We start from the raw sequence: 23,960 nt of genomic DNA, 5'->3' as shown, positions 1-23,960 counted from the left end.
GAAGTGAAGGATGAAGAGGTAGATGTGGGGAACGAGGAGGTAGGCATAGCTAACGGAAAGGAAGGCGTTGCTATGGAGGAAGCCCATATAACACCAGAGAGAGTGCGGCATTTAAGAGCACTATGGGAGTAGGGGACTCTTACAGTTCAGCGACGGTGGAGGTCGAAGGGGAGCTTGGGGTCTCTTCACCAAGGAAACAGCTATTCGACCAGGTTAAGTTCTAAAACTTATGTTATGTTAGATTCTGAAATTGTTGAATACAATAATCATCTTAGAAGGGAAGCCACCCAAACCGAAGCTACTAGGCTATGGGAAGTAGGAAAACGTTTGGGGACAACATGTTCCGGGGATGCAGGCATGTTAATCAAAGAAATGGAAACATTGGAGGACAAGGATAACCAAGTGTTGAGTAATTCAAGGAGGGAATCAGAGGAGGTATCCCATGATTGTTATCAATTTGAATGTCAGAGGGTTGGGGGGGGGAGCGAAAGCTAAACATCTTAGAAATATTATTGCTAAGAAGGGTGCGAAGTTTGTGTGTTTGCAAGAAACAAAACTATCAGAGTTTTTAGATAGCAGGTGCTTTTCTCTCTGGGAGATAATAAGGTGGGATGGGTGCATAATGACGGTGTGAATGGGGCTGGAAGTACTTTATCTATGTGGCACAAGGAAGCATTCATGTACGTGTCCCATACTACAGGGAAAGGTTTTATTGCTATTGTGGGGCACCATATAAAGTTGAATTGCTCATGTATTATCATTAATGTTTATGTTGCTTGTAACTCGAGTGATAAGATTGCTATATGGGAAGTTGTGTCTGCTCTTAGAAATCTTCATCAGGGAAAGCTGTGGTGTTGTTGTGGAGATTTTAATGCAGTTAGGTGTGTTGTAGAAAGGAAAGGCATTAGAAGAAATGCAAGTAATAAAAAGGAAATCAGAGACTTTAATGATTTCATTGGAAGTAATTTTATGGAGGATTTGCCTATTGTAGGTAAGAAGTTCACATGGTATAAGGCAGATGGATCCGCAAAAAGTAGGCTTGACAGAATTCTGGTATCCAAAGAATGACTCCAAGTGTGGCCAATGAGCAAGCAATATGTACAAACAAGGGAGGTTTCGGATCACTGTGCAATAGTGGTGAAATCCTGGATTAAAGACTGGGGTCCAAAACCATTTAAATCAATTGATGCATGGCTCCTGGAGCCTTGGTTTAAGGATCTGGTGAGGGAAAATGGGGATCATATGAGGTGCAGGGCAACAATATAACCAAAGTTAAAGATAAACTCAAACGATTGAAGTTGGATCTTAAAGAGTGGAATAGGAGTGTCTTTGGGAATCTTGAGGATAAAAAGCGGAGGATTTTGAAGGAGATTGAGGATCTTGATGTCAAGGATGGCGTATCTGACTTGCTGGAGGGTGAAAAGTTAAAAAGAATGGAACTAGTTAGTCAACAAAGATTGGTAGAGAAAAAGCTGGAATCCCTGTATAGGCAAAAAGCCATGTCAAACTGGTTCAAATATGGAGATTCCAACTCTAAATTCTATCACTCTACTATTAGGTGGAGAAGACTCAAGAATGAAGTCAAAGGAGTGGAGTTAAATGGCCAGTGGTGTGAACATTCGGATGCAGTGCGCAGGGAAGTAAAGCGAGTGTTTGAGGATAGATTTAAGGCCACCCCTGATCTAGGAGTGAGGCTAGGAGCTGTGGAATTTAAATCTCTTCCCAAAGATTTCAGTGTGAGGATGGTTGAGGTGTTTTCTGAGGAGGAAGTAAGGGAGGCAGTGTGGCACTGTGAGGGGACAAAGAGCCCGGGTCCAGACGGCTTTAACTTCAATTTTATTAGAGCCAACTGGGAGACCCTAAAGGAAGATGTTATGGAAGCGGTGCATTGCTTCCATGAGACTGGGAGTCTTCCGAATGGGTGTAATTCGTCCTTTATTGCTCTTGTTCCGAAGGTAAAAGATCCCACTACGATTGATCAATTCAGACCAACTTCTCTTGTGGAAGTCGTGTATAAGATCATTACCAAGGTCATGTCGCATCGGTTTAAGACTATTATTACCTATGGTCATTGATGAAAATCAATCAGCCTTCATGAAAGGTAGGGGTTTGTTAGAGAGTGTTCTGGTGGCCAATGAGGTGATTGAAGAAGTACGAAGAAGGCGGAGGAGTGGTGTGTTCTTGAAGGTGGACTTCGAAAAGGCATATGACTCGGTCAGGTGGAGCTTCCTTTTTGATATGTTAATTAGGTTGGGGTTTCATGTGAGATGGATTAAGTGGGTGCAAGGCTGCTTAGAATTAGCAACAGTATCTGTTCTGGTCAATGGAAGCCTGACGGAGGAGTTTAGACCGACTAGGGGTCTGAGGCAAGGGGATCCTATGGCTTTGTTCCTTTTTCTTATTGTTGCAGAAGGGTTGGTTGGTCTAGTATGCTCTGCCTCAAAGGAGAACCTACTAAGGGGAGTGAGAGTGGGGAGAAATGAGCTGGAATGTTGTATGCTACAGTTTGCGGACAACACCCTCTTTATGTGTGAAGATTCTTTCTCTAATATCTTCACTATTAAGGCAATCCTCAGGATGTTTGAGATGGCATCAGGTCTTAAAGTTAACTTCCATAAATCTAAGCTGGCAGGAATCAAGGTTGGAAGGAGCTCGTTAGAAACATATGCGAGAAGTCTCAACTGTGGATTAATGCATGTCCCCTTCAAGTACCTGGGGTTAAAAGTAGGTGGGAATCCTAGGAGAACGCAGTTCTGGGATTCAGTGGTGGATAAAGTTAAAGCTAGACTTAGTGTTTGGAAGGGGAAATGCTTGTCACTAGCAGGTAGAGTATGTTTGGTTAAATCGGTCTTAACCTCCGTACCTTTGTTTTACTTGTCTTTATTTAAAGCTCCAAGATCAGTGTGCAAGAAGATCTCTAGCATCCAGAGGAGGTTTGTCTGGACCTGGGGGGCTGATAACAAGCGTATCTCGTGGGTTAGTTGGAGCAATGTTTGCAAGCCAAATGAGGAAGGGGGTCTAGGGTCAAGGATGTTAGAATGTTCAATTGTGCTTTACCAGCAAAATGGAAATGGAGGATGTTGAGTGAGGAAAAGGGGTGGAAAGAGATTCTAGTCTCTAAGTATTACATGGAGGGAGTAAGATCGGAAGTATCGAGTAACTACTCCTCTTGGTGGTGGAAAGACCTATCTAGGGCTTATGGAGAGGGAGATGGTGAAGGATGGTTCCATAAATCGATTGGTTGGAATGTTGGATCTGGTGATAAAGTTAGATTTTGGGAAGATGCTTGGGTGGAGAATTATAAGCTTAAAACACTGTTTCCTAGGCTGTATTCTGTTTCGTTGGATCAAGGTAAGGTGGTGGGAGAATAGGGCACTTGGGAGGATGTTGGGTGGAGTTGGAGGCTAAATTGGAGAAGGTCCAGGTTCACTTGGGAAAGTGTTATGGAGGAAGATCTGCTAAATCTTATTACAGGAAAGAGCCTATGCAAGGAAAGGAAGGATGCTTTAATGTGGAACGGGGAACAAGATGCACTACAAGAAAAATTGGAATTACATACAGTCAAAATTCGTATGTAAAACTGTCGTAGGTAATTTACATACGGATATTACATACGGATATCCGTATGTAATGTAAAAAAAGAAAATAAATTTTTCATTATTACAAATTATTATTTATCACAACCAGGATTCAAACCCAAGTCTTTCCAGTGACCCGGGAAAGCATTGACCACTAAACCAGACAAGTTCTTTGGTCATATTATCATTTTTATTATACTTATACATATTAATATAATTTATACATGTTAATATAATTTATACATATAATATAATTTATACATATTAATATAATTATTATTAATAATAATAATAAAATAAATTATATTTATATTATTATTATTATTAATATTATTATTAATATTATTATTAATATTATTCATATTATTAATATTTATTAATGTTATAATTAATATTATTATTAACATTATATTCATATTATTAATATTATTATTAATATTTATTAATATTATTATTAATATTTATTAATATTATTATTAATATTTATTAATGTTATAATTAATATTATTATTAACATTATATTCATATTATTAATATTTATTAATATTATTATTAATATTATTATTAACATTATTATTAATATTAATATTATTAATATTATTATTATTAGTATTAATATTCATATTATTATTAATATTTATTAATATTTATTAATATTATTATTAATATTATTATTATTAGTATTAATATTCATATTATTATAAATATTTATTAATATTATTAGTATTAATATTCATATTATTAATATTATATTCATATTATCAATATTATATTCATATTATTAATATTAATTTTGATATAAATATACATTTAGATATTTATTGTGTGTGTATAGTAGTTTTATTTGACTTGAGTAATATTACTTTTATCCGGATATAGATAGATAGATAGAGAGAAAAAGGAAGAAATTATATAATATTAATATAACTTTAATACTATAAATATATATATATATATATATATATATATATTGATTAATATATTTCTTTATTTAATCATTAATTTTTTAAAACTCATGGTTAAATTTAAATTTACAAAATTATTTGATATCTTATTTTCAAATATAGGTTATTATAGGTAGTTGTGAAGTTTTTGTTAGATGGCTATATAGGTGCTTGTATCTTACACTTCTTTTCTGATTTGAGATTCTTGTATAAGGATTGAAATATCCTTAAAATGTTTTGTTTAATTTTTTTTATTCTTTGTCGATAAAAAAAATCTTATTTTCAAATATTTACTTACATAGATTAAAATTGATATGATGTATAATTTTTAAAATATTTTAAATTATAAATTATTTAATCACTTTGTCATTATGATTTATATATTAGTAGAAAGGGTTATTTAGTAACAACTTTTTACATAGATGTATGGAATAATTAATATAGTTTAAACTATAATGATATGCTAACTAGTAATCTGTATTAGAGATTTAATTAATAGTTAATGTAAAAGTCATCATTTTATGTTAAAAGATAATATTGTTTGTTGACAATATTCTTTACTATATATAACACACAAGTAAAACCAACTACCTATAATGAACTTAATTAAGTCAATATGATCGCAAAATAATAATTAATATGATAGTTGATTTTAATGTAATAGGTAATATGATGACTATGAGTATGACATATATTAAATTTGATTCATACTAATAGATAATATAATAAATTATGTTTAAATTCAAGTAGATTATAGATAAATTAAATGTGATTCATATGTTAATATTGTTAGTATCATTAATATTGTTAGTATTATTATTATTATTAGTATTATTAATATTTTTAGTATTATTAATATTGTTAGTATTATTAATATTATTAGTATTATTAGTATTATTAATATTGTTAATATTATTAATATTGTTAGTATTGTTAGTATTATTAATATTGTTAGTATTGTTAGTATTATTAATATTGTTAGTATTATTAATATTGTTAGTATTGTTAATATTATTAATATTGTTAGTATTGTTAATATTATTAATATTGTTAGTATTGTTAATATTATTAATATTGTTAGTATTGTTAATATTATTAATATTGTTAGTATTATTAATATTATTAATATTGTTAGTATTATTAATAATAATAAGTATAATAAAAATCATAATAAAACTAAAGAATTTGCTTAGTGTAGTGGTTAAATTTTACTTGGTTGCTAAAAGATTGCTGAAGGATCCTGGCTTCGAATCTCATTCACTGCTAATTTTATTTTATGGTGCTATCCGTATGTAATTACATACGGAAAAAATCCGTATGTAAACAGTTTACATACGGATTTTGATTCCCGCTCCATGGCACCAAAAATTACATACGGATATAATCCGTATGTAATGTTGATTTTACATACGGATTTTGATCCGTATGTAAAAATCCGTATGTAATGTTGATTTTACATACGGATTTTGATCCGTATGTAATAATCTGTATGTAATTCGCGTTTTTCTTGTAGTGATGGTGTGTTCTCTGTGAAGTCCGCCTACTTAGTATTGTGTAGTCAAGCAAATAATGGCTTGCAGGACATTTTTTCATCCCTCTAACAAGCTACAGCTGTTCCCAAAGCGCTTTATACAGCTTGGAGAATTTTGATTGGGAGACTCCCAACCTTTGTCAATCTAATTCGGAGAGGATTGGCTGTTAGCTCTCCTTTCTGTGTGTTCTGCAGAGAAACTCAAGAAACAACACAGCACCTCTTTCTAGAGTGTGCCTATGCGCAGTGTGTATGGCTCCTTTGCTTTAGATGGTTAGGCATCACATATGTGCAGCACAAGGATATCTTAATCCACTTTGAGAGTTTTCATTTGTCCCATTTAAATGTTAAACAGAATCAGGTTTGGAAGGGTGTATGGGTGATTATAGTTTGAAGTATTTGGGATCAAAGAAATATGGTGGTGTTCAAGCAAGGGATAGCCGATGTAGATGAGATTTTCCACCTAGCCCAACTGTCAGTGTGGCTTAAGTTGAAGTTTGGGACAACTTTCTTTGGTTATGCTTTTTCAGACTGGGTTCTCAATCCTGGTGTGTGCCTGCAAAGCTGCTAGTGCTGAGGGCATTGGACTGTACAGTGCTAGCTGAGGTAGGCGTGTACAAGACAAGGCCTATGCCGTGTAGCAATACCAATTCAGTATCAGTGAGAAGCCAGTGTAGGAGGTAACACTAGGGGACTAGTGTACACGACACTAGTAGAGATGAACTTTGTGGTATCTCTATGGGCATCGTATTGCACTGGTTTTTTGTCAAGCGCATATGCGCGGGTTGGTTCATCTGGGTGGGTAACGGTCGTAAAGGGAGGTAGATGTGAGAGGTTTGGAGTTACTGATATACTCTCCTGCTATAAAACATGGGTAGCAAATAGTGTTTTGTGGTGATGTCTTTTCTTCTGCTGGTGTGTATTTGTTTGGACAAGTACTTAGGTAATGGTTGCTGGTATGAAGATTTGATACCAGTTTGGAGTTGTGTTTGCCTTATTCAATGCATGAGAAGTTAAGCAGGTTATAATTCCTAGTTGTATTCTCTATGTTTTGGAAGAGCAGCTATGCGGTTTGTGTTGCAAGGGTCTATTAAGTGTCGAGCCTGTTGTGGAGAATGGGGGCTACTCAACACCGTCAACTCAGCGTGTCTTTTTCTGGTTTGGAGGGTGCTGGTGGTTATGTTGCCTTAGCTTGATGAGTGCTGATTTGGTGTTGCTGGTGGATTTTATGGACTTTGTTAGGTGTAAAGTTTTTTTTGTCTTAGGTGGTTGGCAAGGGTTTTTCTTTTTTATCTAATGGGGTAAATGGGCAAACCTTAAGTATATAGGTTGGCTTTTTTATGTCCAGCAGAATCTTGTAAGCCTGTGTATACGGTCTAGACATTAAGGTCTTTTGTATACGGGTTGAGACACCCCTGAAGTGTCTCTTTTTAAATTTTATTAATTCGTTGCATGGGTCTACCCCAATAATAAGGATATTAATGACCTAAAACTTTAATATTTCTTAAATGTAATGATGAAAATAGTCAAACTCCAATTAAAAATTTTGTTGTGATACTTATTTATCTCTTAAATTATTGATTATCCTTATTTAATAACCCTAAACCTTAATTAAATAACATGTGAGATTGATTATAGAAAAAAAAAACTATGTCTTCCCATCTTTGAATTTCAAAGATATGACTTGTGAAACTAGTAATGAAATTTTTTTATAACCATAACATTTATTTACTTTGGTGATAATTAGTTTTTCTTAGAAATCTTATTCAAAAAAGAATTTTTTCAAATTATATTTTTTACAAGTATATTTAATTGAGAAAGTTTGAATGTAAAGTTTTAATTTGGTTTAGTATGAGTATGATACATTGGTGGAAGAAATATCTTTCAATGAAAACATATAATTGAAGCATCCCATTAGGATTTTTTTTTTCTTGAAAACATATAAATCATGTTTTAAAGAGCATGACATAACATAACATTATAATTTTTTTTCACTGTGAAAGAATCATTAAATAAATAAAAACTAATTTTATATATAAAAAATAATTAATTATTATATTGACTAAGTTAGATACTAATTTATAAATGAAAAAAAATTATTGATATCTAAAGGAGTTTCTATTATTAATAAAAATTTATAAACTAATTTTTAAATTGATATCGCTACCAAAATTTTAGCTACTAACTATTTTAAATTTTATTTTAAATTTTAAACTAGTTAGTAACTAATTTTAGATATTTTATAAACTAGTTTAAAAAATTTATTAATAGTAGAAATTATTTTAAATATCAATAATTTTTTTTTAGTTTTTAAAATAATACTTAATTAATTAATATAATAACTATTTTTTTATTTTTAAAGTTAATTTTTATTTAATAATTTTTTTTAGTATTTTATTATTAATTACTCACAAAAATTGTTAAGGTACAAAGATTGAAACAAAATGCATACAAATGTTGATATACTTAATTTATTTATTTTTTTGATACACATGTTATTTATATTAAAAAAGTAAATTTGTATTCTTTAAACATAATATTTTGTGTAAGATCTAATTTTTAATTTTAAAAATCTTCTTATATTTCATAGTTGGAAAATCTATTATATTACTTTTAATATACAGATTTTGATTGTATATTTTTATTTTCAAATTTACTTTTAAGGTACGTGTGACATGATCTTTTATGTTTCTAAGCTGAGCATTTTAACTGGGTTTCTTAGCTTTGTAAGTTTATTATTTTTTACATATTTAGTTTTAAAGTAATGTCAGTATTTTTTAAAATTATAATAATTGAAAATAGCATATATTACAATATAATTTATGTATCACAAATTTAAATGTAATTTACATATTTAAAAAAAAGTTGTTTATTAAATTTTTAAAATATAATGTATATTTATTATAAATTTTATTCTACGCAATACTTGTTACTTTAAAAGATAAAAATTTAAAAATAGATGATGATAAGAACCATCATATGTATCTATTGAATTCTACAACTTTTTTATGCAAAAACAATGAACAAAAGAGGACACAGTATTTATTTGGTTTATGAACATAGTAATGTTTGTATCTAGAAACGTGGTTTCTGTCTGAAACGTGTACTCTCTAGAAGAGTCTGAACCAAGTGTACCACCATCAACACGCATTTGAATTTGTCAGTTCTATTCCAAAAAACATGTTCATGAAAATGACACATGAATAAGAAAAAAGTACTTAACCATAAAAATTAAAACTATATACTAAAATTTATAGACTAGAAAATTCTACTCATAAACATCCAATTGGAATAATCGAAAATTTGCTGTCAAGGCAATGACTGTGAAACTTCCATCAAATTGCCCAGTGGACTTGGATCATTCTCAGCCACATCATCAATATCATAAGTCTCAATAGATTTTTGTACAATAATGTCCCACAGTTGTGCCCACATGATTTTTTTGTATATCTATATAAACACTTAGTGCGTTGCAATGCATCCATGTATGAACATTCAGCATAGTGTTGAGAACTTTGAGAAAGAACAAACAAAAACTTTCGTTATCTTTCAAACACCCTTTTGAAAACCAAATGTGTCCCCTAACACGAAGTGATCTGCAGCGGATTTTTGAGAAAGTGGACGTGAATGGAGATGGGTTTTTGAGCCTTGAGGAGCTGAACATGCTGCTAGAGAAGACGGGCTTCAAGTACAGCATTGAGGAGCTGGAGTCTCTGGTGGGAAAGAAGAGCCTTGACTTGAGTGAGTTCTTGTTGTTTTATGAATCTATGCTGAAGCAAAACAATGGGGAGGAAGAAGGGACTGATCGGGGTGATGGTGATGATGAGGTTGATGACCTTGTGAAGACCTTCAAAGTGTTTGATTTGGATGGTGATGGGTTCATCACAAGCCAAGAACTTGAGTGTGTGTTGAAGAGGCTTGGCATGTGGGATGAAAGGTGTGGCAAGGATAGCACAACCATGATTTGCTCCTATGACACTAATTTTGATGGCAAGCTTGATTTTCAGGAATTTAAGGACATGATGCTTCTCACAACTTCCTGATTTTGTTTAGTTTTGTACTGAGTTTTACACTTTCACTTCTATGTGATCATTCTGATGCGCATGGTTTTGGTCATTTTTTCTGGCCTTAGATTTTGTGGCTTCTTGTAAATTATCAATCTGTTAACTCTATAACTGATACTGTTTGTACGTAGATTAAAGGTTTTTTAACTATGATGGTTTTTTTTTTTTATCAAAATGGGGTCCGTTTAAAAAAAATTACAAATTTAGGCAAGTCGTGCCAATTCGACACGACTTCATATGCAGAAGTCGTCCCAATTAGGCACGACTTCTGCCATGTCATACTAAAGTCGTGTCAACTTGGCACGACTTCTGCCCTGTCATACTGAAGTCGTGCCAACTTGACACGATTTCTGCCCTGTCATATTGAAGTTGTGCCAACTTGGCACGACTTTTGTCCTGTCATATTTAAGTCGTGCCAACTTGACACGACTTCTGCCACGTCATATTTTTTTTTTTTAATTTTATTGTTTATATATTGGGTAGTAAGTTATGTAATGTTAAAAATTAATTTGATACATAATTTTCTAAGAGTGTTAGTTTTAAGGAACAAAAAATTAGATAATTGTGTATGGATCATGTTTGAATTGAATGACATAGATAAAGAAAATAAATGTTCTAAGAGTGTTATGAATGAATAAATACATAGATAAAGAAAATGAGGAAAATAATAATCAAACTTGAATTGAATTCTATTATTAAGCTTGTCTGTGCGGACAATTATGACGTGGCAGAAGTCGTGCCAAGTTGGCACGACTTCAGTATGACAGGGCAAAAGTTGTGCCAAGTTGGCACGACTTTAGTATGACATGGCAGAAGTCGTCCCTAATTGGGACGAGTTCTGCATATGAAGTCGTAACGAATTGGCACGACTTGTCTAAATTTGTAAATTTTTTTAAACAGACCCCATTTTGGTAAAAACCAAAAAAAGTAACCCCATCATGATAAAAAAAAACCTAGATTAAAACTGTACCGAAACTGCTAGACATTAATATTGTAATATGAAGCTTCATTAGTTCTTTGAGCTTAGTATATAACAAATGAACTTTCATGTAACCATGCTTTACCTTAATCTGCAAAAAGAGTGGTGATAAATATGAACACCTCTTCTTAAGAAAACCTTTATCAGTAGCTGTTACTTTTTTTTCCTTCCTGTTTATATCACCATATTAGTTCTTGTATATACTTATGTTCTTCTCTTTTATCTGTTGTTGATGTCTTTTTAGTTTCAACAAATATTTTCTAATCCAAAATACCTATAAGCTCCCTCATGTATCCTTATTAATGTTTTTCATCATTCAAAATTATTTAAAGTTTAGTTTTAATCTTTCTTGAAAAATGTATTCAATTTTTATTTCTCTAATTTTAAAAATATACTTTTGATTCTAGAGAATATATATATATATATATATATATATAAAACTTTTTATTTATAAAGCGTTGTCTAAGTTTATAGAAGAATATATAATAATTTTTATATTTTAAAATTAGAAGAATTAAAAATAGACAAAAAAAATAGAAGAATTAAAATTGAATTTTGAAAATTTAAGATATAGACCAAAAACAAAACAGAGAACTAGTGCTGAAAGACAAATATTTCATAATAAAATACTGTTTGGATAATAAAATTTAAAAGAAATTGAAATCTATAATTTTATAAATAACTAAATTAATTAAATTTGGATAATTTTAAATTTTATTTGAAAAATAAATTTAAATTTTACATATTTTCAAATTTATATTTCTTGTTTTATACTCAATTTGATTTTGATCGAAACATTGTTGAAAGTTATACCTTTCGATTAATGTCAACTAGGCTATATGAACATTCACTACAAGAAAATCATGAAATAGAAATTAATTTTTAGATATCAAAATAATTAGTTATAATAGTAACTAAATTAGAGACATTTTAGAAACTAAAAAAAAATTGACTTCTAAATTAGTTTCTATTATTGTTAAATAGTTTCTAAATTGGTATCTAATTAGCCACTAATGTTTTTCTACCAAATTTAGAAACTAATACCAATTTACAAACTATTTAACAATAATAGAAACTAATCTAGAAATTTTATTTTTTTTAATTTAGTTATTATTTAATATTTTTTGTTATTGTGAATCACTCTTATTTTATATTCGAGTAAAGGTTTTCTTATGGATGAATGTTTATTGTGCCTTTTCTGTTAATATTTACAATTTTTTTACAATCCAAATATTGACAAAAAAAAAAAAAACTTTTCATCAACAAATTCCTAAAAATAATTTGATCGATGTGAGTTTAATTAACCGTGACAAGTCAATCGACAAAAAACTTTTGCAATATTAATTGAAAAATATAGATAAACTTTTACCAAAACTAAAGTCAATTAAGATTGACTAAAAATATAATCAATATTAATATTTTAATTATTAATTAATATTTAAATAATTTGATATTGAAATATTTCATTTAAATGAAAAAATTAAAATTCGATCAATTTAAATTGTCTTGTCTGAAGAAAACAGTTGAACGATAAATAATTTAAAATAAGATTAATTTAATTTTTTTTTAAATCGTCAAATTTTCTATATAATACCTTGTAAAAGTCATATAGCATGAAAGACACTCAAAGGAAAAATTGAATAGTACATTGACTTAAATCGTTTGTTAGAAGAGTTGGAATTTGATAATTTTGTAAACCTTGGGCGGTGCATGCGTGTTACATATGTATGGAAATAAAATAAGGGAATGAAGAAGTCTACTTTAAATTATTATATACTAATTCAATCAATTAGTTTTGGCGGTTTGGTTTGTATAGTCAAAGTTGTTATCATAACAAATTTTGTTAAAAATATGTTTTTATGGTTAAAAGTTATGAGCACAATATAAATCAATTTTAGAATAAAAATAATTAATTATTATTTTATATTTAAAAATTATTAATATTTAAAATTTTAGTAGTTAATTAAATATTATTTTAAATACTATTAATTAATAATAGAAATTAATTTAAATATCAATAAATTTTTTAGTTTTTAAAATAATATAAATTTAGTGAATATAATTATTAATATTTTAATTTTTAAAATTAATTTATATTTAATAAGTTTCTGGTAGTATATGTAATAAATAAGTGATTGGCATATTTAACCTTGTTAATATACTGAGATATTAATTATACCTTAAACCTTTTCTTTTATATTTAATAGAAAAGAAATAGAATGGAAGTGATGGGATGTTTCTTGACAATAGGAATTTTATGGTCTTAAATTATTGTTTCTTATTTTTATTAATTTAAAATTTTAATTTAAAATTATTAATAACTTACTCATAAACTTCACTTAAAATCAACTCAAAGTTATATAGTTTTAAAAAATATATTTTATTGTAATCTGAGGAAAATATTAAACTTTATTTGTAATAAAAAATTTAATATTCAAATATACTCATGCAATTTTAAATAAATTATGATGTAACAAAATATAATAATAATAATGTTTAGTTGTAATTCATACATCTAAAATGTAAATATTTTTTTAATAGTTTAAGAGCAAAATATATGTTAGATATAATGATATTAGTACATATATTTTATATTGTTCTTATTTATAAATATATAATCTTAAGTCTCAATATATTAGAGGATTAGTTATATGTAATTTTTTTACTTTATTTTCACGTAGTATCTAAAGTTAGGATAAAAAAATTGTGTTCTTGGTGAATTCATTATTCACTAGTGATCTTTTTCTGTCATCGTCACCATTCCACCATTACTGTTGTCGCACTACCGTCATCGTTTGGTCCTGTGACACTTCTGTTTAAATAATCCCACCATGCTACAAAGCTCACAATGATTAGAAGTTCGATGTGCCTTCACCTGTCTTTCCATGTCTTGCCATCATATTTTGCTACAAGTGGTGGCGCGTCTGACCTTGTTTCCAGCGTCGATCAGTGTTGAGATCACTTGTCATTTTTGTTATGGATTTCTCCCTGTCATTTTGATCAAAGTTTTTTTTTTTTTTTTTCTCTCTCTTCTTCACTTATATGTCATTATACTTTATTTGTCCATCTATACTAATTAGATTAATGTACATCCATTTCTTGAAAAATTAGATAAAACTAATTATGATACTTGGGCATCGGACATTAAAGTATGACTTATGAGTCATGATTATGTTGATTATTTTACCTAGGTCACTTATGTTGTTGAAAATGAGATTCTCCGTTGATTGAAAATTGATGTTCAATTATGCATTGTTCTTAATTCTATTGTTCACTTATATTTAAAACAAATATTTTGTGCTTATGAGACATGTTTAGAAGTTTCAGAAGAGGACAAATTATTATACACTAATGATATTCAACGTATTTATGGTGTTTGTCAAAATCTCCTCGATATTGTTACTCTTAAATATCTTGATGGTTAAATGGTTGAATATCTACGTAAAGTTCATTTTTTCTTCATGACTTCAATGAGTTAATTTATCTTGCCTCCACTCCTTCTCAAGAATTCGAGAAAAAAAAGTCAAAATAACATGAGTTTCCTGATGATTATTCATGGGTCCATGATCATATTTTGGGATCCCCAGTTATGCCTAATTTTACTTCCACATGTTCCATCCTTTATGTGTGTGCTATGTAAGCCAACCACTGATATACATGCTTCCATTGATGACTCTTCTACTTTGGTATCTCAACATGATGATTGCAATCGTCCTTGCAAGTCGGACAATCACAAGTGCAAATATTGTCACAAGCTAGGCCTTAAAATTGACAAGTGTTATGTCTTACATGTTCGTCATCCTCAATCTGTTGCAGATGTCCAAGTTACTCGTTTTGTCTGTGATATTACAATTAATAAAATGACCAAAATAATGCGGTTCAGAACGACTAGAAGTAGGCAAGATAGTGACAAGGTACAAGCCAGCCGTGACTTTAACTGTATCAATCCTCTCTTGGGTGAGATTGTCCTGTATAATGCAGTGGGTTGAAGTGAAAGTTAAAGTGCATTTAAGTTGGTGTGTGAGTTTAGAAACATATATTAAGTTTAATTGAAAATGAGGCACATATAACACATCAGACAAATAAAACTTATCAGAAAAAACGTACTAAACCAGAATATGTGGCATAAATAGTTTGGCCATTTGGAAGACTAATTAAGACAGGTTTAATTTTAGTATAAGTAGTAAAAACGTTCAAATTGTGGCAAACATGGTTCGTGGTACCAGAATCAATAATCCAAGATTCTTTTATAGCAGATAGTGAAGAGAGAAACTTACCTGTTGAAGATTGCTCAGTATTAAGGATTTCATTCGCAGAGAAGGTGCCAACTTGATTAATTTGAGTGTGAGGGGAAAGATCCTCAAGGTTTAGTTGACGCAAAATGTTGGTCAGGAATTGGCACTGCTGTGATGTAAGTTGAATCCCCTTTACATCTTGTTCTTTAGAAAAAGGCTCAAAAAAAGTGAGTAATAATCATATTATTGGCTTGGGATGTCCAATTGGTGAATTTGTAGCCAGGAGGGAACCCATGCCTTTTATAACAGGTGTCGACAGTGTGGCCAAGACGATTACTAAAAGTGCAAACTTTTATAGTAGAAGAAAACTTTGAGGTTTTAACATTAAATCCACTTTGCAAAAACAAACAGCCTCAGTATAACCGTATTTACCACAAAAATTGAATGTAATAGTGTGACTACTATTAATACTATGAAGACTAGGGTTTTCATTAGACATTGTCTAAGAGATTTTGAAATACAATCAAGATTTTGAAAGAGAATAGAAAAGATAACTAAGAACAACAAATGGGGAAATAAAGATCAGAGAGAAGCGCAGCAAAACTCTTCATTCGAAGAACTCTGATACCATATTACAATAAATGAAGATGAATATTCCTTGTCTGATGTGGTGCATCAAATGGAGCACACGTAATCGCAATGAAGAAAGGGAGGTTCTGATGAACCCTAATTGCAAATGAAAAAGAGACAATAACTTAAGCATAAAAGAGAGAAAGACAGAGAAAAGAAAATACAAAAAAAATTCTTATTTACTTGTTTATTAGAGAGTAAAATATATGGTGTATATATAAGAAAAAAAAAGACTAAGACCTAACTGAAACAGAAAAAAAAAAAGTTAGACCAAACAAACAAAGTACAATCACTTAAAACAGAAAAACTAAATATGTAAACACTCTTTAGACAATTCTAATAGTCACGTCCTATATTTATTTTTTAAAATTTTACCTTATCATGAAAATAAAACAAACAAAATAGCTTGAAAAGAATTAAATAGTTTAGATAGAGATAATTAAAAGAGTTGTTATTTGCTGTCTAAACTAATTTTATATTGTCTAATCATAATTTATTGCTGAGCTATTACATTAAAAATTTATTAAATTAATTAAAATATAAAATTATTTTTATGTATTTAATATTATTTTTAATTAAGAATAATGATATTTACATATCATTCTTTAGCTTATTATATCATTCTTTACCTTATTATATTACCGCTCTCTTTTAAAATATTTTTATTTTGACCATAATATTTTCTATCCGAATTCCTTGGTATGCAACAATTATTAAAATAAGTACAAATTATAACAATTAATCTTACTTGAAAAGATGAACGGATGAATAAGCTTTGTACGAGATTCATTCACCTTTCTCGACATTGTGGTCGTTGCTGGCCCATTTTTTTCATCATATTTCAAACCTAATTGTTGGAAATGACCTTCAACAGAATCTACGATCAAATAAAGCTCTTTGCTAACAATACTTTTATGCAACACCTACAAAATTACTTAAATCTTAAATATTAAGAATTAAACCTTTTATGCGATTAACTATAATAACTATATGAGATCTAATTTTAAAATAATTATTATAAAAACAAAAAAAATATGTTTCATATTAACATGTAAAAGAAATATTTTGAACACTTACCTTTTGAAGATGGAGTACAAACACTAATATAAAGCGAAAAGGAAAAACTAAGATCATGAGGGAGTATGCAAAAAAGAAAAGATAAAGCAAAAAAGAAAACCCAAAAAGAATATAATCAAAAAGCGTGGTTGGTCATTTATCGTAATGTTATATTAATATGTAAAAAGGAATATTTTGTATTAAGGATTTTCTACACTAATAACTTAAAAATTTATATAAAAGATAAAACATCACGTTTAATCAAAAAATTTAAGAGAATGAATTTGTGAATTTTTAGATATTATTACATGGTTATTTTTATTTAACTAGACTTTTAATATTTTATTATTGGATTTTATAATGATAATGAGAATGTGAATTTAATCTAAATTTTTAAATATTAGAAAATGTAAATAAGAAATTAAGACGTGTCCTTAAGATAATACAGAAGCATTTTTATCATAAAAAAATTATTTACATGTTTTACTAGGTGAAATTTATAGAAGAAGTCATGAACTTTTATTAATAGATAATCATATGAAAAGAAAAGAGATGTGGATGAGGAGATAAGTAACCATCTAGGTGAAAGAAAGAATGATCTTAAGTGCTTTTTTCTCTCGAATTTATTCAGAAAATTTGTAATATCTTGTGATAATGGAAAATATTTTTGATGTAATTTATTGGTTTTTTTATTTTTTATCTCGAGTTCACCATGAAATGGATTTTTTATATTAAATTTTTTGGATTCTAAACCTAAACTTACCCATAAAATCAATGTTTTTCGGACGTGAACTATGTAAACCCTTTTAGTTGTTGCTACGAGTCCATTTCTTTTAAAGATTTTATATTATATTACAAAATAGATTTTAACTTAACTCAATTCCATAAAAATTAATTTATAAAGTAAAATTTACATTTATTTATATACAATAAAATACTCTAATATCTAGTCTACCTATTAAATACTATTCAAATAACATACTTTTTTTTTTTCCTAATAAATTATGAGATATAACAGTAAATTTTATATTAAAAAAATGAAAATTGGAGTATAAAACCCACTTGAAGTCTATCTAGCCACTTAGGTAAAACCTATAAATTAGCAACACTTGGAAAGAGTGCAATGCATGATAACTACGCGCGTCGCCAAATTCAACGGATACAAAAAGCAATGTCGCCACGTATATGTTTATTATTTATATGATTTAATTAAATTAATCAATTAGATTTAGATAATAAAATAAAAATATTTTATTAAAATAAAATGAAGCTCCACCCGGTATGTTATTAATACAAAAAATATCTTGATTTTTTTTATCACTAATTTTAATGAAAAATTACAAACTATCTTTTAGTGAAATCTTCTTATCAACTATTTTTTATATATATAAGATTTAAATTTGATTTTTTTTTCTTATAAAACGGAGTCTTTTCAGTAAGATCTAAATATATATTCTTTTAACACATGTCTATAAAATAACTTGCATTTTCAAATACTTTGTTCCCATTGCTTATTTTCATTAGTTTAAAATATAACGACAAATCATTAATATCTTTTTAATTTGAGTGAAATTGGACTAAATTTCTTTAAATGATAAGAACAGAAATAAGTAAATTTGATTTTTATAAAAAATAATTAAAAGAAGAAATTTCATTGCAAATATAGAGATTAATCATATATAATATTGGTACTAAAACATTGGATATACGTTTTACCCAAGCACCAACATGAAAGTAAAACAAGTTTTGAATTAGTTTTGTATTTGTATGGTTAATGAGACATCAATTCAAAGTCGATTACGAGCTGAACTTGATTTTGTTGTTGTTTTGAATCAATAATTGAATTGCTTTTGCCTTTTATTTTATCTCTAAGAATCACTATTTTCCGGTTTTTTTTTTATTTAAAAACTTTAAATTCTTTCTGATAACTACACATGTAAAGTGATTTTGATGGAAGTTGTCTGAATAACATTAACTTAGTCAGCATCAATTATAGATAAAATATATAAACAAAATCAACATTGTAAGAAAGAGGAGAAAGGAGAGATAACTGTGTCTTGTGAAACAAACTATGCCAATAGTTGCAACATACTATCAAATGTCAATTACAAAATTATCTAATGATTTTATATAATTTATCTATAAGTCCATATCCAAATCAACCGTTAATCTATTTCTTATTTTACTATTATTATTATTATTAGATACTAAAAAGTGGATAAATATTTATATATCTTAAAATAAATGGTTAGATATTTTAATTCAAATTATATATATATATAATAATAATAATCAAATTCCCTAAAACTCTTTACACTACAGTAAAATCATTAAATAAAATTCAATTTTAAAGATAAAAAATAATCAATCACTATATTGACTAGATTAAATACTATTTTAGAGACTAACAAATTATTGGTATCAAAGTAGTTTCTATTATTAATAAAATGTATAAACTAATTTCTAAATTAATATCTAATTAGCTACCAAGATTTTAGTTACTAGTTTTTAAATTGGTATCTAATTAACTATCAAGATTTTATGGGTGTTTAGTCTTTATAGGTATGGTTAGGATACCTAGACTGGTGTATTGACCCAAGGATTGTAGTATTAAGTATGAAACTTAAGGAAAATAAATATTTATTGCTTCATTGATTATCTAATCACAAAGATTAAGATATCAAGTATTGAAAAACTGAAGATTTCTCTACATCAAGTTGTTATATACATGAACTACTTTAACATAGAAAACTGAGAATGAATTTTTAATATTATACTTTTAATGGATCAAATGTTAGTCTTTAATGAAACATGCTTAATACAAAATTGTTTGAAAGATGTCGAGTTTGATAAATTATATTGTTTGATTGAGTTACAATAAAAAAAAATCTTCCAATCTAAAATAGATTACTTCATTTTGTTCTTTATTATCTACTAAAGAGTGAGAATTTGATATGTGTGATCTATGTGTATATTTTATATGTATCCCATATTGTATGAGTGGTTTCAAAATTTTAACTTACCTTCGTGTATGTATGTGCAAATTTTCTTATGATATTTGAGTACTTATTTTACAAGTAGTAGCAAATGGACTATGCAAAGATAAATAAACGTTTAACAAATATTGATTTAAATAATTATAATGATAAACAATCATAATTCAGTAGTTGAATCAATACCTAACTTTTATATAATGGTGTAAATTTTCAAATTTTGAACACACTCTTTGTAGGATAAGTGTAATGATCCATCTCATTTATTTATATATCCAAGAAAGTGTATACATATCCATGCATAGGTTATGGTTGTTGCATGGATAGTTTTAGCTAAGATCACAATCCAAAACTTTGTTTGATTCCATTTTCTAGTGTCCACTTCCTTAAACTGTAAGATTCTTTCTGGCAGCTTTCGGACTCATTAATTCAGACCTTAATTTTTTTGACGTATTGCACGTTTCTTAGTGTATTTTAAGCGGTTAAATAAATTATTCATTTAATGTGATGATACAACAAAATTGGACAGAGATATTTTGTTTGCAATGATTTGCTTTAGCTTTGTTAGCCAGCTATTGAATGGGGTATGATTTGTATCTTTCATCTCTTGTCGCCTCGTGCTTATATGGCTTTCGAGGTTTTTATATGATTAATTGATTTTTATCTTTTTTACTATGAATTAAACGTCTAAATATGTTATAATTTTTTATTTCATATAACCTTTACGTTACTCTTTTATTTACTTTAGTAATTTTTTTTATAAAAAGTGTTATATATTACAATGAAATTTAACATCTCAAATATACTCACTAAATTAAATTCATGCAAAGAAATAAAAAAAAAATCTTAAAACAATTTAAGCAAAAGGATACATAGAAATTTTATATTTATTATGAATAGGTTGAAAGAAATGTTAGATGATATATTGTTATACCAAACATATTTAAGTTTATCGACACAATAATTATCCTCTCTAAAAATATGAGACACTTTAAACTCAATGTATTTATAAAACATTTATTCCATCTATTGTGAATAGATCAGAGAATGAGATGCCTTCAAGAAAAAACAATGCAGACCAAGGTTGAATCACTCCAACCACAAATGTCTCTAACGAGTCTCTTTAGCATGCTCAATAACTATGATAGCTCTCATAAACTTATCAAAGATGGAAGGTTGGATCCCAAGAAAATAAGAAAAGTCACCAACAAACTCCTTCATACTCTCTAAACATCACAACACAAGTTGCAAAATCAAGAGAACCTGTCGCAGCACCATCAATATAGACTTTAATCCAGCCAACAAGAGGAAAACTCCATAAAATCTAGGTAGGATTGAAGACTTTTTCAGGCCTAGTATTGACACAGAAGAACTTCAGGATAAAAATGTCAGATATATTATTATACATAGAGATTAGAAGAGTTACATGACATTCTAATGTAGCTCTTAATATAATCAATGACAAAATGAGTACTAATCTCTTGCTGAAACTTGGAATAATTCATTCTCCTCCAAATCATCCAAATCGAAAATGAGATACAACAAATCTTATAAGTTTAACAAGAGGGTTCCCAAGAGACTTAAAAAAGACAAAACGTTTGTACAAGAAGAAAAAGTTATCCTGGGGGAAATTTGCTTAAGCCAAGTCCAAACATACACAACATTAGAGCGTTCAAAAAAGAGATGAGAAATAAACTCCTTGTGAGATTTACATAGAGCACATGTAGCATAAAAACCACCCTTCTATGTTGAGCCTCAAGATCAGTAGGTAACCTATTGTGAAGGAGTTTCCATAAAACTAAGGTTTTAACTGGGAAAATGGAAGATGACCAAATAATATTACCCTAATCACAAATATTTCTAGGAGGGAAGAAAATAAGACAAGGAGCCTTCTAATTTAAAAATTCCAGTATCCTCAGGCATCCAATTAGGAGCATCATTCTCTAGAGAAATAACAATATTCTTCAAACTTGAAAACTCAAGTATATCAGAAAAAGGAGATGGAAGAGACCAAAAACCCCATTCCAAGTCTCAAAGACTTTTGAAGAAAGCTTAAGCCTATATGAGGTTATAAAAATACTGTTTTTTTCCATTTTGTTAGGAAGAAGAGAAACAATTCTAGTGGTATATATTGAAAATGGAAAATGATAAGGTTTTAGAAGATCCTTCGGCCATTGAGGATCATATTCTCTCCTTTTATAAAACTTTTATTCTAACACTAGTAATTGTTGTTATGATGAGCATAATAGGTTAATTGTTAAATATATTGCTTCTTTGGTATTGGGAGAAGAAAATTCTATGTTGATTAAACATCCTGATTCTGAGGAAATTAAGCATGTGATGTTTCACCTTAATGCTAATAGTTCTTCGGGACCAGATGATTTGGATAATTCTTTTTTTTTCATGCTTGTTGGAATATTATTGACACTGATGTTTGTTACTGTCAAGCAGCTCTTCATATACAATTGGATTTTTCTAAGAATGAATTCAAATGTTGTTTCCTTGATTTCTAAAATTTTTGGAGCTGATGTTGTGACTAATTTTCACTTTAAAATCATTTCCAAAATTTTGGTTGAAAGGTTGGTTGTTATTACTTCTAGGATCATTTTCCAATTAGTATGTGTTTGTGCACGACAGGCATATTCAGGACTGTATTTGTGTTACCTCTAAATTTATAAATAGGTTGTCTAAGAATGTAAAGAGGGAACATTGTTTTTAAGATTGGTATTCAGAAAGCTTTTGATATGTTTAAATGAGATTTCTTGCAGCTGATTCTGAAGAAGTTCGATTTTCGTGAAATCTTTTCTAAATTGATCGATGTTATTCTTTCTTCAGCTATGTTATATATCATAATAAATGGTAATATGTTTTGTATAAGAATGTAAAGAGGGAAACATTGCTTTTAAGATTGGTATTCAGAAAGCTTTTGATGTGTTTAACTGGGATTTCTTGCAACTGATTCTAAAAAAATTCAATTTTCATGAAATCTTCTTTGAATGGATCGATGTTATTTTTTCTTCAGCTATGTTCTCTATCATAATAAATGGTAATATGGCTGGGGTTTTTCCTTGTGGTATATGTGTTTGTCAAAGAGACCCCCTCTCCCTTTTTCTTTTATGTCTTGCTGAGTAAGTCCTGAGTAGAGGGATCTCTCCTCTTATATCCTACAAAAAGAAAATGTTTCTCATAACTGATCCAAAAGGTTTTGAGTTTCATTCTCATGTTCTTTATGCCGATGATATTCTTCTTTTTTGCATGGAGCTAGGATTTTAACTAATTTTATTATGTTCTTACATTCTTATGGTATTTCTTTGAGTCAATACATTAACTATGTTAAAAGCAATTTTTACTTTCCTCATTATTTTGTTAACTTTGTTAGGAAGTTAAAGTTTATTTTTAAGTGTACTTGTGAGACTTTACCTTTTATTTATTTCAATATTTCTATTTTTGTGGATGTTCCTAAAATTCGATTATTTATCTCAATATCTTTATTTTTGTAAGTGTTCTTAAAATTTGGTTTCTTTGACCATTTATAGATAAAGTCAAAATTAAACTTACCTTATAAATGCTATTTTTTTTCTCACTGACAACAATTTAGTTTAGTTTGTTTTAGTTTAAACTTTAGATTTCTTACTTCTGGTGTATTCTTCTAAATAAAGAAACTATTAGAATGTGTTTTTACTAGTATTTTTTTTTCTACATAAAGAATAAGTATTATAATATCCACGATGAGTCAATATAAAATATTTTAGCATCATAATTTATATTGTAAATCAATTTGTTACAAAGAAAAAAAAAACTAAAAATGATTTATTCTAATAGTTTTTTTTACTACAATTACTCATTACATCTAAAATTTAGTATATGAACGAAAAATATGTTTAACTCTTTCAACTCTAAATTAGATTGATTTAAAGTGTATAAATAAACTATGATTTTATACTTTAAAT

At 28.8% G+C, this 23,960-nt stretch overlaps 2 protein-coding genes across 2 annotated transcripts; both read left to right on the top strand.

Annotated features, from left to right (window-relative positions):
- Positions 1-234: 234 nt before the first annotated feature.
- On the top strand, positions 235-2,075 carry LOC150029508 (uncharacterized). Its single transcript, XM_090295599.1, has 3 exons — positions 235-435; positions 580-1,053; positions 1,254-2,075. The coding sequence occupies exons 1-3, from the start codon at positions 235-237 to the stop codon at positions 2,073-2,075; spliced, it is 1,497 nt and encodes a 498-aa protein (XP_090151725.1).
- A 7,442-nt stretch (positions 2,076-9,517) lies between these two features.
- LOC137813476 (putative calcium-binding protein CML44) lies at positions 9,518-10,247 on the top strand. Its single transcript, XM_068615756.2, has one exon. The coding sequence runs from the start codon at positions 9,626-9,628 to the stop codon at positions 10,094-10,096; it is 471 nt and encodes a 156-aa protein (XP_068471857.1). The 5' UTR covers positions 9,518-9,625; the 3' UTR covers positions 10,097-10,247.
- Positions 10,248-23,960: the final 13,713 nt, after the last annotated feature.

This window comes from Phaseolus vulgaris, chromosome 1 (genome assembly GCF_051622355.1).
Source record: "Phaseolus vulgaris cultivar YP4 chromosome 1, ASM5162235v1, whole genome shotgun sequence".
NCBI lineage: Eukaryota > Viridiplantae > Streptophyta > Magnoliopsida > Fabales > Fabaceae > Phaseolus > Phaseolus vulgaris.
Note: the sequence above shows the minus strand (reverse complement) of the source record. Positions and strands in the feature narration are given on the sequence as shown.